This window comes from Crocuta crocuta, unplaced genomic scaffold (genome assembly GCF_008692635.1).
Source record: "Crocuta crocuta isolate KB4526 unplaced genomic scaffold, BGI_CrCroc_1.0 scaffold235, whole genome shotgun sequence".
Taxonomy (NCBI): Eukaryota; Metazoa; Chordata; class Mammalia; order Carnivora; family Hyaenidae; genus Crocuta; species Crocuta crocuta.
In genome coordinates, this window is record NW_027531285.1 from 9892743 (window position 1) to 9911467 (window position 18725).

General features: G+C 33.5%; 2 protein-coding genes across 3 annotated transcripts in view; both read right to left on the reverse strand.

The window, feature by feature from the left end:
• The window catches only part of RAD54B (RAD54 homolog B), an 82254-nt gene that overhangs the window by 39536 nt on the left and 23993 nt on the right, over positions 1-18725 (reverse strand). For both annotated transcript variants that reach the window (XM_077771300.1, XM_077771301.1), the window contains exon 4: positions 1616-1813. In XM_077771300.1, the coding sequence (XP_077627426.1) occupies positions 1616-1813 (198 nt within the window). The remainder of the gene's footprint in view (positions 1-1615; positions 1814-18725) is intronic.
• On the reverse strand, positions 11782-16490 carry FSBP (fibrinogen silencer binding protein). The gene is made up of 2 exons (XM_077771302.1): positions 16117-16490; positions 11782-12376 (listed from the first exon to the last, which is right to left on the reverse strand). The coding sequence occupies exons 1-2, from the start codon at positions 16488-16490 to the stop codon at positions 11851-11853; spliced, it is 900 nt and encodes a 299-aa protein (XP_077627428.1). The 3' UTR covers positions 11782-11850.

Genomic DNA, 18725 nt, shown 5'->3' on the forward strand with positions numbered 1-18725 from the left:
TAAAATAGTACCAGAGACACAGAAATTGGTATTTCCTATGATCATTATCATTAATAATCATAATAAATAAAAACACCTTAGGTGATTCTACTTGTGCAGAGTAAAAACCCACTATTTTAAACCTAATTTGCATTTTTTGCTACATGCAACTGAAAGAGCATTTTATTATAAACTACACATACACAAAACCACGTATACTATGCCTTATGGGTAAGGAATACACCAGAGTAATTTTGATAATTTTACCTCTGTAGCTGGCTTAAAAATGTAATTTCACTAGATAGGTTAACCAACAACATGGAACATGTACTGTAAATTTCTCTTTAATTCCTCTAAAAGCTGAGCATGGTAATAAAAATATAATAGTTGTTCAGTATTTTTATGAAACAAAAGTTCTGTTAAAGATAATTCAACTCAGCCTTCACTCTTGTCACTCTGCCACTGACCTTCACCGACTACATTCTTGAAACAGTGAATTAGTTTTACTTCTGTCCTGCTTTTGTGCCTTTGCATATATTACTCCCTCTTATGTATGCCCCTTTCTCATACCCTACAAAACTATATTTATCCTTCAAATACTACCTTAAGCAATTACTCCTATGCAGCTTCCCCAGCCTCCGGCAGATCTAAATGGCCCTTTTATCTCCTATTGCACTAAGTACAAATTCTCAATGAGACAATTCTCTTATCGCCTCCTAATTATCAATTACATTGCCCTGTCCCCACTAAACTACAAATCATATCCATTTTTGAATGTTTACTCCTAGCATAGTGCTTGGCACATAACAGTTACTGAAAACAATAAACTATGATATTATTGAATGAAGGCAATGCCGAAAAGCATGGTTGGTGTTAAGCATTCTGAATTTGTGAGCTAACCTGTATTATACAAATCATGTTGGCAACATTTTATAACAGAAATAATGATAACCTCCAATTTAGATGTATTAATCTAGGTCATGCCTAACCATTATCTCCTGGGTTTGTTTTTTGTTTTTTTTCAAAATTTTATTGGGTATCATTGAAATTAGGTAATATTCCACTCCCGATATCAACATCTAATTTTTTTTTAATTTTTTTTTAATGTTTTTTTATTTATTTCTAGGAGAGAGAGAGAGAGAGAGACAGCATGAGCAGGGGAGGGTCAGAGAGAGAGGGAGTCACAGACTGAAACAGGCTCCAGGCTCTGAGCTGGCAGTCAGCACAGAGCCCGACGCGGGGCTCGAACCCACGAACCGCGAGATCATGACCTAAGCGAAAGTCGGACGCTTAACCGACTAAGCCACCCAGGCGCCCCAACATCTTTCTAATTTTAATCATTTAGCATTGGGGGTGGGGGGAGTACACTAAGACAAACTGCTTAATCTAAGAAAAATACCAGAATAACTGTATATACCCTGACTAACCATTTCATTTTAGAGAAAGTGAATCCATGGGATGGGATTTGCTTCAGTGAGTTAGTATACATAAGACTGTCAGACTATTATAATTTAGACATGCACATTAAAGAGCATCTTAATCTAACCCTTTATAAAATCCAATCATTTTAATTATGTAACCTCAGATATATACTAATTTTAGGCCAAATCATAAGCATTATTTAATATCACAATACCTCTTCCAATGTCTTTGCCTTCCAAATCCTTTAATGTAAATGACTTTCCTTTTACAATGAGAACAGCATCACCTTCCCACTTTTTGTGTTTTTTCTTTGAAGCCTTACACCAAACAACACTGAAATATTTAACTAGGCTATTAGGTTCTTCCTCTTCTTGTCTCTTAGGCACTGTTATTTCTTTAGGGGCTGAGTGAACTAGAACAAAAAAATAAAATAAAACCACATTATTAGAGATGACTTTAAGCAGTAAGATCACTTGAACAAGAATAAAAGCATAAGAAAATTAGATGTTACTAAAAAGTATGAAAGAATATTTGATCATACTCCTGTTAGTATTTTATAAATTGAGAAATTCAAACATCAAGTGCTAGCATTACCAAGAGTACAATGAATACAAATTTCTTATCATCTCAAAGTCATATAAACTCAGTTTAAGTAGAACATGGTAATTACTGCAAACATTTTATTTTATTTTACTAACATTTTAAAGCTCTAGAACTAAAATAAATTTTCAACATCCATGGAAAAATATCTACTTCAAATTTTGAATTTTGGTTTTTTCCTGGGATAGCAATATGTAGCCTAATCCTCTCTTGTGAAGCTGGACAGTGGCGGCAAACCATGGTTCCCTGTCTGCCATCAAATCATGAGGGTAAACAACCAATACACTCACAACCATTCTCTTTTTCACTCTATTCAATAAATTATATGAGATAATCAATACTTTATTACAAAACAGGGCTTGTGTTAAATAATTTTGCCCTGGGGCACCTGAATGGCTCAGTTGGCTAAGTATCCCGACTCCTCATTTCGATTCAAGTCATATTCATGGTTTGAGTTCAAGCCCACGTCAGGCTCTGTGCTGACAGCACAGAATCTGCCTGGGATTCTCGCTCTCTCTCCCTCTCCCCCATTCTCTCTCTCTCAAAATGAATATACACAACTTTTTAAAAAATGATTTTGCCCAACTATAGGCTAATGTGAATGTTCTGAGCATGGTGAAGGTCAGCTGGGCTAAACTATAATGTCCGGTAGGTTAAGTTGTATAAATGAATTTTCAACTTGTGACATTTTCAACTCATGATGGGTTTACCAGGACATAACCCATTCTAAGTCAAGGAAGATCTGTACTCCAATCCGGCTTCCAGTCCAGTCCAATCCTCCCCCAAAACTACCCTGTTAAAGGCCACTAACGAACTCCTTGCTGACAAATCCACAGGTATTTTTTTAGTCTTCATCAGAGTTCCCAAAAGCATTGGACAATGTTGACTACTTTCTCCTTGAAATACTGAACTCTTAGGTTAGCTTCTCTAACACGTTTCAACTTTTCCTCTTACTTCTCTGGTTGCTTCTCCTTAAACATCTTTGCCGGTCATCAGACCAGAGTTCTACATCCTTTTCTCACTGTGCCTTTCTCCTAAAATTAATACTACCCCTGCATAAACCTGTATTTTTTTTTCTCTACCCCAGATCATGATTGTATATCTGTATGTAACTGGCACTTAGACCAGTCTACATGAACAAACATATCATAAACATCTCAATTCATCATGCCCACTTGTCCTTTCTCCAGAAATTGCTCCTTCATTTTTTTCATTTCTCAGAGTACCACCACCCTGACTCATACCAAAAAGTTGGAAATCATCCTTGACATCTTTTACTCTCAGTTCCATAGCCAATCAACCACAAATCCAGGTGATTCTAGATCCCACATGACTCTCAAGGCTTTGTACAATTTGCTTTCTCCATACCCTCCACTCTTCGAAGTACCATCTCTGATCCGGACTATTGTACTATTGTAGGATCTTCCCAACGGGCTACCTGAGATCTCTTGCCACCTCTACTCCCTAAAGCCATTTTCCATATTTACTATATTTATCTATTTTAAATGTAAATCTATGTATCCTTCTTGCGTAAAATCCATTAGTCTTAATGGACTCTAAGAAAACATGTTACTTCTAGCCTTCTGCCTCTTCCTCCAACATGCTATTTTAAATTAACTTCTATCCACCCATAGTTCCTCACCACCAAGCTAGATCTTGTCTTATTATTTCAGCATTATCTCAGCAATTAATTATGTGACATATTACTTCCCCATTAAACTATGAAGTCCTGAGAGGAATTAATCTTGCTCATCACCATATGCCTAGAACAGGTACTTTTCAAAACTGCCATATTGATTCAAGGTGCATTTGACTTCATATTTATAAAAATATTAAGACAGAATTATCTTAAAATTAATTTTCATGTGAAAGTGGCTTTAGAAATTAACTTTCAACTCATCTCCATTATTGCCCATTTTTATTTTCACTTCTTATAAGTTGTTACCTTCAAGATGATTATCCAAGTAAAGTCTGTAATAAAGATTTGACTCCTTGGTCACTTTTTTATGAATCATATTTTATAGATTACAGCTTTTGCCCATATGACTTTTTATAACCATAATATCTACCAAATGCAGTTTTGCTAAGTCAGATTGTTATTATCTGAATAGTACCTAAGATTTGATCCCTTGGTCACTTTTTTATGAATTATATATTATAGATTACAGCTTTTGGCAACATGAGTTTTCATAACCATAATTTCTACCAAATGCAGTTTTGCTAAGTCAGATTTTTATTATCTAAATATTACCTAATATTAGGTATTATAGATAATATTATTCCATTGGCTTTTTAGTCAAGAAAATTTACCAGGCTTTAGATAACTAGAAGTTATCATTTATTGATTATTGTCTTATCAACCTTGATTTTCCCCAGATAAAGTTTGGAGGTTTTTATGATTATGAAAAAAGGATAATTGATCAGTTTTTGAATTGATCAAAAAATTCCGTGGTGTGCAATTTTAACCAATTTTAGTTTTGGTTGTGCATTATTTCTACCAGTAGTAGTCAAAGTGCATTGAATGAAAAACTGATACCATTCTGCATTTTTTAAATTTGCTCTAATATTATCCAAGAAAAAGTGATTCCATAGGATTGCAGTAAAACAAAGGTAAAAAGTATGTCTTCATCAAAATGGCTGGAAAAACATCCCCTCAAATACCCTTATTCCCAGAGCCTAAAGAGTTGACTTGTTGTGTCCAAGACCCTTCCAGCACCAAGAAAAAAATGAATAGGACAAAAGACAGTAATTAAACTGATAATTCAGAAATTACCTACAATTAACTTTGAAATATCAGAAGATATAGCCTTTCTTCGCAGAACAGTAGGAAGAAGACTAGAGCATGAACTAATCTGACTGGGTATAAATTTTGAGTCTTTCCACTAGCAAGCTAAGTGACCCTGGACAAGCTACTTCCCATTCTATGGCAGTTCATGAATCTGTAAATGAATGTAATATTAATACCTACCTCACAGATTTGGTGTGGGCATTAGATTAGCTAATATATGTAAAACACTTAAAACAGTACTTGACATGTAATACATACTACCTATTAACTACCATCATCATCATCATCTTATCTTTGTTCCTTTCCCATTTAGTCCCATTTTAAATGTAGGTCATTAAGGCAGGGAAGAGAGAAATTCCATAAAAAAAGAATAAAGATACTGGGAATTGGGGTGCCTGGGTAGCTCAGTCTGTTAAGCGTCCAACTTTGGCTCAGGTCATGATCTCACAGTTAGTGGGTTTGAGCCCCGAGTCGGGCTCTGTACTGACAGCTCAGATCCTGGAGCTTGTTTCAGATTCTGTATCTCCCTGTCTCTCACCTGACCCTCCCCTGCTTACACACTCTCTCTCTCACAAATAAATAAAACACTAAAAAAATTTTTTAAAGATACTGGGAATTAAACACATAAAGAACATAACCTCCTACATATAGACTATTTGTAATACATAAAATACTAATTTGCTACATTCTAATCACCCCCAACAATTCCACTCTAATTTTTATTTCTAAACTTGGTTCTGATCTATTTCCCCCTTGGCCCTGTAATGTATTTACAAATCAATACCAAAAAAGAATCTGTGTAAGAGACTGGAATGCCTATAAGCCAGGTTCACAAGGTAAGCGTGACGCATAAAACCATGCTTTGATAAAAGAGGGAGAGAGAGAGACTGTCATTTTAATATTGATAATGTACATTATCCTCTTAATGATTCCTAAGCATAGTTATTGTACAGTTGGATGGCTTAGTTATACCTTCCATATGCCGAAGTCTTTAATATTCTTCCTTTTCTTTCAAAAATTCCAAATACATTGTTTCAATAGAGCAAATGAAATTTAAAATGTCTCATATAATCAAATTCAATGAAGAATGTACTCTCCCAGATTCTATTTCTTGAGTTTAAAAATTACCAAAACCTACCAGAATTTTTAATATAATTAACATATAACTGCAGTATAAATTTAAGGTTTGAAAGTTTTATTACACTAAAAAATTTACAATGATTAATATACAAATCCCTCCAAACCAGTAATCATCCAGTTTTCTCTATCTAGTAAGAGAGATTTAATATCATCTAAATATCGTTATGTATAAAATAACCCCAGAAGATATTTCTTTGCATTAAATATCATTTTCAGAATACTTTATGAGCATGACAGGGACAATATACATTTCACCACATTTCTCAATACTCTTATCAAAGCATAAATGGAGTAGAGGCTAAAATAGGTTTTAAAAAAAAAACCTTAATAAAACTACAATATTCCCAGATATCAAAACTACATGATCAGCACTTTTCTGCTCAGCATTTTTAATTCATCTAAATATCAGAAAAGTTATTTCAACACTGACATTCCAATCATTGAGCATGTAAAAGTTTATTTTTTGAAAAAAGACACCCATACACTATTAATGAAAGCATATGATGGTACAATCACTTTAGGAAAAGGTCTGGCAGTTTCTTAAAAACTTAAACATATAGATCTTCCCTAATTCAGCATTATGTCCACAAGAAATTTATACAAGAATACTCAGAATCTTTATACATAAAAGCCAAAATCTAGAGATAGCCCAAAAGTCCATCAAAAACTAATGGATACACAAACTGAGGTATATTTTAACAATGGATACTACTCAACAACAAAAAGTAATGAGCTACTGGTAAGAGGATGAATGAACATGGATATTAAAAATATTAAGATAGGTGCAAGAAAACAAAAACAAAGGGTACACAATGTATGATTCCAATTATATAAAGTTCTAGAACAGGCAAAATTTATCTATGACTTTTTAAAAATTAGAACAACTGCCTGATGTGCCAAGGGATTGATCAGGAAGGAGCAGGGGAGAACTCTCTGAGGTGTGGATAATGCTCTACATCTTGATAGGGATATAAGCTACACAGGAGAAGTCACCTGTCAAAATTCATTTAAAACTTGTACATTTCACTATTTGCAAATCTTACCCAAAACACACACACATACACACACACACACACACACACACACACACACACACAAATATTGAATTCCAGTTCACAGTACTTAAGTGTTTAGGGGTAAAGTATTCTAAATAATTCTCCAACATTTTAAATAACTTTTGATAATTTTTTAAAAAAATTTTTAACGTTTTTACTTATTCTTGAGAGACAGAGCATGAGTATGTGAGGGGCAGAGAGAAGGGGAAGACAGAATCCGAAGCAGGCTCCAGGCTCTGAGCTGTCAGCACAGACCCCGACACAAGGCTCAAACTCACGAACCATGAGATCATGAGCTGAGATAAAGTCGGATGCTTAAACGACTGAGCCACCCAGACGCCCCGTATAATCTTTTAACAATATATCTTTTTTAAGGTTATTTATTTTGAGAGGAAGAGAGAGAGGGAGGGAGCACAAGTATGAGTGAGTGTGGGAGGGGGAGAGAGAGAGAGAATCCCAAGTAGGTGCAGGGCTATCAGCACAGAGAGCTCTACATGGGGCTCAATCTCATGCACTGTGAGATCATGACCTGAACTAAAGAGTTGGGACACTTAAACAAGTGAGCCACCCAGGCATCCCATCATTTTATTTTATTTTATTTTATTTTTAAAGATTTCTTTTTTTTTGTTTTTAAATTTTTTTTTTTTAAGGTTTTTTTAATTTATTTCTAGAGAGAGAGAGAGCGTGAGCAGGGGAGGGTCAGAGAGAGAGGGAGTCACAGACTGAAATAGGCTCCAGGCTCTGAGCTGGCAGTCAGCACAGAGCCCGACGCGGGGCTCGAACCCACGAACCGTGAGATCATGACCTAAGCGAAAGTCGGACGCTTAACCGACTAAGCCACCCAGGCACCCCCCATCATTTTATTTTTAAAAATGAATTGACGGATGGATGAATAGATACATGATAAAGCAAATATAGCAAAACAATAATCACAGAATTTAGGTGGTAGGCATATGAAGGTTTACTGCAAAATGCTTTTAACTTTTTCTATTTGAAGAGTTTCTTAATGTTTTTAATGAGGTGAATTCACACATAATTTTAAGACATGAAAGATCTAACAAAGTATAAGTCTAATGATAGATCTCTTTTAATTTAAATTTTGGGGGTTAACTTTGGGTGATATTTTTATTTTATTTGGCTTTCCACTACTTACAAAACAACTGAAAACTAAAAATAATATAAATTCAAATTATACCTACTAGTTTTAATCAATTTAAAAGATATATAAAAATATACGGAATCAATTTCTGAAAATCATATGCAAACATTTAATATGACTGTTAACATTTAATTAGATTGTGTATCTTAAGAATTTACTTTTTTGTATTAAGTATTACAACCATATCTCATCTATTTTTAAGTATTTACAATCAAATTCACCATCAAATACTTAATAGACTTTGAGAATTTGTGGATCTTAACATCTGAAAAATATAAATATATTATATTTAGACATAGTACATTTAGGATCTACTATAAACACAATTATTTAAATAAATTTATTTCAATTGTGCCCCATCAAAAATTTTTGTCTCAGTAGTACTGAATTCTTTGTCTTATGGCACATAAAAAGAGCACACAAACCAGTACAATGTATTATCTTGTATTTAAGAGTATGTATTAACAAAGCATTTAACCGCCATCATCTACAGTATTTTTAAATACAATGTGTCACACTCTAAATTATTTACATGTCTATTGAAAATTTGACATTACTCTAAAAGAAGGCACATGGAAAATAATTCATAGTCTAAACATTTTCACATAAGTAAAGATGCAACAGGGTAGAGTGAAATCTTTCAATAATGAAATAACACTGAGTCAATGTCTCATACAAAAAAAACAAAGTACTTAATTTGAAAATTTTAAGAAATCCAATGACATTTTTAGAAATGAAAGAGCTTTAACTTTTTCAGGATGCCATTGTAAATCATACCTAGTTTAGAAAAATCAAGTTGTAAAAGTAACAATGTGTCATTTAAATTCATGTAGATAAGAAAAGATAGGAAGGTGGCAAAAATAAACAATCTGCTATCCAAATTATGAATACACTCAATGAAAGAATATTTTGACTTAGCTTATTTATCAAATTGAATATGCTTTTACAAAATCAAGTCTACATTTTTAAAATAAAATCACTCTTACCTATATTTTGTAGGTAAAGTTCATGGCATTTAAATTTTTGCAAAATATAATTAACCAAGATTGGCTCAGAAAAATGCTGTAGTAAACTCACTGCAATGAGTACAATTCTGGCATTTAAACATATGTCAAAATAAAGTTTTTTATTCTACACAGTCCCTAAATGCTAAGGAGTCTGTCACCTGACACAACGAAAGAAACAACAATCTTGAACAATGCTGAAGGAAAATATGACTGTAGAAAGACTATTATGGGCAGCACAAAACCTGTCAAGGGCAACTGTTACCTTCCACAGTGATTTTGGAACCTAACCACACACAAAAATAAATGTGTGTTGCACTTTTTTGAACACAAACTCTCCTAGAAAACATCTCACGGATTTAAAGTTTCACAGAGCAGAGTTTAGAAAACTGATTTAGATGCACAAAGTCAACATTCAAATTGAACATTAACATCAGTTCTGAGTAGCAGCATGCTAAGATTATAATATGAATTATATTACACATGGTAATATGCTTTCAATAATTGCAAAAAGTTAAAACTGACTACTTCAAGGATGTATTTACTAAAATTATATTGTGAAAACATTAAATTAGTATTTTAAGACTCTAATCTCTTGAGTCCAGTTTAGACTTAAAGAAAAACCACGGCACAGATTAAAGATGAAAGTATTGAAAAGATATATAGTATACATGCAAGTCATTTTTATAATAAAATATTTAACTCTTAATAGCAGACATAAAATGCCAATGAAATTAAGCTATCAACAAGCTAAAATAGTACCAGGAGAGTTTTTTCTATTTTATTTCAATAGCCATAACCTAAATTCTGGATTTAATTTCCTCTCACTAAATGCCCACCCCAGAAATGCTATTATAACACTAACTCAGATATCTAATTTATATCCCTCTAATTAAAAGCATTCAATAACTACCCATTGTACATTCAACTGTGACTGTTTAAAAATAGCATTCAGTGTCATCCATAATTTGGCACCAATCAACTTCCAAACTAATGTCCCTCAATTCACCTTCACTTCTTCAACAAAATTGAGAATCTAGTATGATGTAGGCACCAAGCTATATTCTGAATACTGTTCTAGTGGTTCTCAAACTTTAGCTTCCATCAGAATCTCTAGAGGGTTTATAAAACAGATTGTGGACTTTACCTCCAGAGTTTCTGATTCAAAAGGAAATGGATTTAGATCTGTAACAAAGTTCTCAAGTGGTGGTGATGTCGCTGGTCAGCTCTATTCTTGGTGAACCATTACTCTACTCCAAAGGCAACAAACTGAAGTCCAGTGGTCGAATGAGGCCCACTCACGTGTTTTGTCTGTGTAGTTTTTAAAACATTTTGAATTACTTGCAAACATTTTTAAGTTGAAAATTCTCACATAATAATGCATATTTCTGGATTACTGCACGTAAAAATTTTGCTCTAGCTAAATAGTAGCTACTCATTTAATCCCAGTCCAGGTAACCAAATCCTAATTGGCCCTCACCTGGCCTACCACTGTGCCTGTATTCCCTCATTCACTTCTCCCCATTCTCTAAGCCTTTTTCCATGTTGCTCACTCTGACTTAAACATCCCTTTTCCACTATACTGAAATTCCACCTACCCATTTCTAAAGCTTGGCTTAAAAACTCTTTCTCAACAAAGCACCAGCGAAAATATAAATATTAAAGATTTCACTTAAATTTAATGTGTGCTTTAAGAATTGAGATTTATTTCTGCAAATACTAAAATAGCAATATTTACAATGATATATATTAAAACGTAACTATTTTTTTGCTATTTCTATGTAAAGTTTTAATTTTGTTAACTTTTACTGTGATATTTACGGTGAAATAAATCTTTTTCAAAATAAGATATTAAAAATGAATTAAGACTTTAAATCTTATAGCCAAGATATATGAAAAGTCCAAGAGAAGATCTTAGTTTGCTGGATAAAAAAGGGAAGAAGGCTAGGGGTAACTGATACAAGTCCCCTGATTTCATAACCTATGAATCTTTAAAAGCAATTTTAATGAAATAAACACTTCTATAATTTTTTTCATATGGAAGATATTTTAGTGGATGTTTACTTCTATGGAATAGCAGGGGAAACAGAGAAACAAAACTGAGTGCTGGTCCTTGCTCCACCATAAACAGCTTTGTTACATCAAGCCACTGAGTTCTCCAATGGACCTCAGTTTTAGATCTCAAAACTGAAGGTGGAAAAAGTGATTTCCAAATACCCTCCCACTCTAAAACCCAATCTCTTCTTCAAAAATTAGGAAAGCATACAAATCAATGTCATACATACAAGCTTCTCTTATCAGGCTAGTATTGCTTCCAAGACTGACTTAAAAACCTTAAACTACGGCTTTCAAAACTCTAATTTAAAATGCTGAAGACTCAGAACTTTAAAAGACGATGTTTGTATATCCATTTTCATAGGTTCTATTTTAATGATCAAAATAAGACATCTTTTGTAAGGCCATCAATTAAACTTCTTAGAAAAAAACTGAAGACAAAAATATATAACCAGGCCAACCAATGCACACATTTTGCTGTATCTCAAAAGAAAATTAAATAATTGGATAATGTAAAAAAAAAAAAGGTTTTTTCACAACTGAGACTAATAACACTTTTTAAGAGTATGTATTCTGCTTAGGATATTCCCAAATGAAAGTAATTTGGCCAAAATTAAACTTCTCAAATTGAAAGATTGAAAAAAAATATCAGAGACTATTATATTCAGGCAGATCATGCCGTAAGCGAACTGCTTTCAGCTTCTCCACTTCAATTTTTGCTCTTAGCAGCTCTTCCTCTAGCTGCTGCCTTCTTTTCAATCCATCCCTCTTCTCCTGAACATACAATCCAAAATTTTTTTGATTTTCTAAAATTATCTGATGCTCCTCTTTCAGCATTTGCAGAATCTGAGGGTCATACCCTAATTGTGACCTAAAGTGTTCTCCACGGTCATGTCGAAAAAAATCATCTCTCCTTGGGATAGAAGATGGAGACGATGTCATTCTCATGTCAACAGAGGAAAGTGACGGCGACAAAGATCTCTCCATAACATGTACTAATTCATGGTCTTCTCTTTGCTCTAAAATATCACTCTGTTGAGAATTTAAAACCAGTGGAGGAGGGGGCTTAATGTCTTCTTCTTGCTTCACCTCCACTGTAATAGCAACTGGATGGTGATCCAACATTACCTGTAGTGAACTCGTACCAGCCTGTGCTTCCTCATCCAAGTTTGCACTACAGCACACAAAAAAGCATTAAATGTAAATCAAATGAAGACAAGAGCATATTTATAGCATCATTTCATATTTAGTATATATCAAATTGTCAAGCTTTAGAGCTATAAAGAAATTTGTGAAACAAAAAAATGTAATCCTTGAAATTTAAAGTGACTAAGTTTAAAATTTCAATAATATATGCATATAGCTCTCACCACATTCTTAAACGTTAGAATTGAGCTCTTAAAAGGACAAAAAATTACGATTACTACCCAAAGTCAACAAGGCAAATAAAAAAGAAAGGCCTTTCTTAATGCTCTCAAAGAGATACCACATGTTCCCACAAGCCTGATGTTCTTAAATGATATAAAGGGACATTACTTGCACTTTGGGCCTTGCTATTCCCACACCTTAGCCCTACACCCCCTGCGCTTTTGCTCTCCTGGGCTGATCTAAAAATCACCAAGGTCCATGACTTCTAGGATAGTAGAAGGCCACCTATAGGAGGTACTGATTTCTGTATCTGTCCAAAAAAAACAAAAAACAAAAAAATCAAGTGTTTGTATGCTTTGGGTATGCCCAACTATCAGAATGTTATCCTAACTATACAATTTTAGATACCATGGTGTTTATCCTTTACCTATCCTAAATCACATAAGTCCATTGGCCTTTCAGACTTTCAACCATTGGTCAGGTAAAGTTCACAGGAAAGGGTTCATATCCACTACTGTATCGCCAGCACAGAGCATGATATTGTACCTGGATGGCAGTAGGTACTTATCACATGTTGAATGATTAAACAAAGGTTTTTTTAATGAAATATTTTTAAATGGCTTATATATTATATACTGAAAGACTGTTAAATTTACATGTATTTCCAAATATACATTTCAGTAAGAGAAAACTAGTTTAGCATAATTAAAACTTTGACATAACAATATTTGTTATGATATAAAACACAATGTATCTTAAAATTCTACTTTTTATAAAACCGATTTTATGAATAACATGAAACTACTGATTAGGAATATATAATTTTGTTTCTTGGCTTTTATTTAATTTATGCTTCTGTCTAACTTAAAAATAAGTTATAGAGAGGAAAGAGATTATTGGAACATTAATGAAAAAACACTACATTCAACATTATTTAGAGAACATTTTCCAAATGATAAATAAGTAACATAGTTAAGAACGCATTCTACATGGATGATTAAAATGCTGGAATAAGTTCAAGCAGAACATGAGGAACAAAATTAAATCATCCCATATGTCACTTACTAATGAAATTAAATTGCCAGAAATATCAGATATTTATGATATGAATACAAATGAAATAAGATATAGTTTGTTATGAAAAATCTACTTGTAGATTACATAAATTCCTTAACTTTAATTCTTTTTGTAATCTTACGATTTTCAAAAGTAAAACAATACCATATCAATGTAATTCAAAGTAGTAAGTCTTCTCTTCATTAACTCTCTAAATCCTAGCAAGGAGGAAGGTTAAAACTACAGACAAAAATGAAACTTTTAAAAACCCACATAATTGCTATTCCAAATTAGTCTGTATAAAGGAGTATAAGAATCACTACTGTATATAGACATTACATTCCCATGTAAATTTTAAAATGCTTTTATCTGAAATACTCCATTTTCACTGAAACATTACAAGTAAGCATAACAAAGTAGAAATTAAAAAATGTTTGAGAGAAGGTCACAAAAAATTAGACAGAAGGACTTCTAAAATTTATGAATTTTGAAGGTCAAATAGATCGCAAAAACACAAAATATAACCTGATATTAGAGTGAAGTAAAACTGAAGACATATATCAATGTGTTATAAAGGTAGCCTTACAAAATAGGAATATCTTTACTATGTTAAATATAAGCAGTAGTATTTTCCTTATTACAAACAGGAGAGTTTGGTGAGATTAACAGGCGTATCTTATACAGAAGCATAATTAAGATTATAGATTATAAACTTCTGAGAATTATGAATATTCAAGATGATGTCAATCAAATACATAAAAGCACATTAAATATACAAATATGTTAAATAAAAATGCTAATACAGAGAAAATGGCAATGTGCACACTAACACAAGCATTTAAATGGCTTATTCCTAATAATTAAATTCTTCTCTTTAAATTATGAAAAGTTGTTCTTGTTTAAACAGTGGGTTTTGTAATATATAAACTAATGAACTCATTTATCAGAGCAATGTTGTTATCCCAAAAGATTGACTGTGAATATGTAAATAAATCCTTGTGTATTACTTCTCTTCTATACCCACTGTAATTTTAAAATACACAACGAATTAAAACTACAGTTTCTATATGTAGTTTTCAAATGATAAAAGCCTATACGTAATACCTAAAAGGTAGTTTTATACCTGTCATGCGAAAGCCACTTTTCTCTATGGTTTGGGGAGGAGGAGAATTTTTAGTAAGTAGTACAGTATAAAAGTCTTACTGTGGAGTTTTTTGGACACTCAGCAAATTAGGATTTAATCATTTCTCACCACAGAGAACATTTTAAGCACTGATGAATTAATATACTAAGTATCCAAGTTCCAGATTACCCCTGATTTTTTTTTTTTTACTATGTTATCTACTAGAAATAAGCAATATACGGTAAGAAGCTGGTCTCAAAAAAATTACCCTAGTAAATTATAAAAATAACAAATGAATTTGGCTATAAAGTTTTTCTCCCGTTTCTCTCCTAACTTCAAAAGGATTTCATAGGTAATCAATAATTTAGCTTATATAATGACTCTTCCACCAATAAGAAAGCACTGTAAACCTTTGTTTGAAATGTCCCTCAACTCACAAGTTTACAATTTGTTTAAATAACCCTAAATGGTCCAGAAGAATGCAGCTGCCATTTTTAGCTTTTGTCAGGGGTTAAAATTTGAATTAGTAATAAGATAACAGTTTTGAAGATTCCCAGTTATTCCCAGACCATAAATTTAACCAAAAACTGTTTCTAACCCTTTAAGAACTTAGTTGCTTATTCATATATTAAAATTCATAGTTTGCATCTTTGCAAAATAGTAGAGTTTAACCTTCTTTCCTATATGACTCAAGATCAAAGTGAAACTATACCATTAATGAACAAAAACAACAAAAACTTTTAATTTTATTAAGTAATCTGAATCTCTACTTAGCCATCAACTCCTTTCCTTGTATTTATCTTTTTTTATTTTGAATATGTTGGAAAATAAGCTGTCTTAATATATACAATCATGCCATTAATAAATTTACTTAAGTTTTGATTTTAGCTTTTTAGTTCAATTAATATTCACTAAGTGTAGACAGTAAAATTCATTAAAAAACCAGGATTCTTCAGTTTCTCCTGAAACTGCTAACTTTATATAGAATTGAAAATTCCAATTAAATATAATCTTAAATAAGAAAAAGATAATCTCTCAGCAGCTAATTAGCAATTTAAATTTAAAGCTTAAAAAGTTTATAAGGTTATGTTATAATTTTATCCCATTTATTTCTCCCTAACCTTTACTTTTAGAAACTATAGAGAGAAGGAAGGGGGAGGGGAAGACAATAAAAAGTGGCTTAAATCAAATGCAGCAGAAAAATTCCTTATAGCCTCACTTTTCTTTTTTAAGAAAGCAAAACAAAGACACTATTCATTGCTCCCGTAGTGGGGATGCTTACTATGCATATCTCTATCACAACTAAGCCAGAGCCCAATAGATAGGAGGCGCCATAATTTTCCACAAGAAAATAAAATAAAGCTTACCTTTGTATGTGGTTCCTGTCTCTTACCAGGCAAAAACTGGAAATCTGGGGAATCATCTCCATAACTTTCTTGGTTGGCTCAGAAATATTGCTTTTAAAATCTGATTGGGTCTCTTTTTGCTGCAATAGCTCCTGTTTGGCATATTCTTTGAGCCTTTTGTAAAGGGTGCGTAGGCCCTGGGCTGTTCGAGGAGGGCGATCTACTCCAATTGCATTATAGTTTACTGCTATGATATCCCAACATCTATTCTTTTCCACTATTACTGAATGTTTATTAGTGTGTTCTTCGAGAATTTTAACATATGGCTTCACAAGCTTTAGCAAATCAAGCTTTTCAGATAAGGTAAAATTGGAAGATCTAGCCTTTCCTACCATTGTTCTTTTCAAATTAAGTAGGCAGTTTCTGAAACCACCATGCAGCCTTCAGCTCTGCTCAGCTCTTTTCACAAACAGAAAAAGATCAGGCTTAACTAGGCTAGCCTCATTTAGGCCCACGCCTACAGGGGAGGGTTTATTAAAATTCCTCCAGCTTAAGCTGACGCAGGTTCAGGAAATCTGCTTAAGCCAAGCCTGACCTACATAAAGCTTCTCACTGAAGAAGACAGGAAGGCACAAGCAAAACACACTTGTATATAAAGAGAACAGCTCGAGACAGGATTTAATACACAAAGGTCTAGAGATAAACATGGAACACAGCTAAAAATTAGCTAATTTAGTGAGAATATCGAATTTCCACACATGTATGCCTAGCTGATAGACTGAAACTGCATTGCAGTACCACTTTAATAAAAACAAAAGAGGAACTGTTTTGTGCTATTTGTTTACAAATCCAGTAGACAGGGAAATGAAAAACTAAAGATATGAGTGATGAATGTAGTGATTCCTAACAGAGCCCCTAATCACTGTTTTCTGAGCTGCTGCTCTCTTACAAAATCTGCATAATGCTGGTCCTGCTGTCAATCAGGAATTGCATATCCTCTAGCTAGTTAGGTTACACCCAGACTCAGACTTCACAGTAAAGCTAAGCTTCTCCTTCATTTTACAGTCTACAGTAGCCACTACACTTTTTTCAGTTACTTATGAAAAAATTTTTGTTGAACACTGAATCTAAAAAGCACGTAAAAATTATGTTTTTAAAGCAATGGATTATTCTAGCTGTAACATATGTGAATATGCTAGCCTGCTTTATCGTGTGTAAAAAACACCATTCACAGTGAGAACAGAAGAATCATGCCTTAAGACTGCACACAACAAAATGGCATTTACTATTATTACAGAGTAGGATTTTTATTCAGTTATATTCATATAATTTGGACTATTTAAAAACGAGACACCAGGAGGCACCTGGGTGGCTCAGGCGATTAAGTGCCTGACTAGATTTAATTTCGGTTCAGATCATGATCTCACGTTTCATAGGATCAAGCCCCAGGGTCAGGCTCTGCACTGGAAGTTCAGAGCCTGCTTGGGATTCTCTCTCTTCCTCTCTCTCTGTCCCTCCCCCACCTGCTTATCTCTCTCTTTCCCTCTCTCTCAAAATAAACATTTAAAAAGAGAGAGAGAGAGACCAGGCTCAAAATAGAGTCACTTATGCTAAGTCCCATGTCACCTAATTGCAACTTGGCTCTTCCAAGAATGGAATTTGAAGCCAATCAAGAACCATGTGATCAGCACTAGTGAGGCAATCTGACTGACCACCCCTGCCAGCCACTTAAGGAAAACGAACAGTCATCTCCACTTTTTGCTATGATAATTTCCTTGTTCGCACTCACTTCTGCCTATGAAAGTCATTCATTTTGTATAGTTCCTCAGAGCTCCTTTCTATCTGTTAAATGGTATGCTGCCCAATTCATAGATCACTGAATAATGCCAGTAAGATCTTCAAAACTTACTCAGTTGAATTTTGTTTTTTAACAAAAGTAAACAGCTAGTCTAGCCATTTGCAAGACCACCAGGTTATGAGTTTAGAATGTACTTTCTAATCCCTGTCTGAAAACATAATAAATGTATGCACAACAATATTTAACAATGTAACATAAACTAGGTAAAAAAAAAAAAAAAAGCCTATTTTCCCCTCATATACAAGCATAGGAGCTAAGGGCAGGCCACCCTAAAAATGGGCCACTTTGGCTGAAGATTATTTTGACTTAAAAGGAATCAAAACTCAGCAGATTCAGGAAAACCTCTTAACCTCCCCCTCAACTGCCTAAATTTACATTGAAAGGGAGAACCTGTACCAAGAAGAAAAGCTACTAACAGATTGCTCCTTACTTAAGAAAGGTACCCAAAGTAATGGGGCAACCTTTGTTTTCTATACATATACTCTTACCTTCCTGCTAAAGGTCTTCCTCCCCTTTGTACCCCCTCCTTGGCTCAGGATGTTATAAAAGCCAAGTTCTCGGTCTTTGAAATCTCACATCTGTTTGGATTCCTCATATGCGTAAAACTCAATTTGATTCTCTCCTACTAATCTGTTTCATGTCAATTTAATTCTTAGTCCAGTGAAAAAGACCTAAAGGACAGAAGATGCAAACTGAAAACTGACCCACCCAAACAACCTGACCAAAGGTACTCAAAGGAAACCAAGAACACAGGATATATATATGCTGTCTT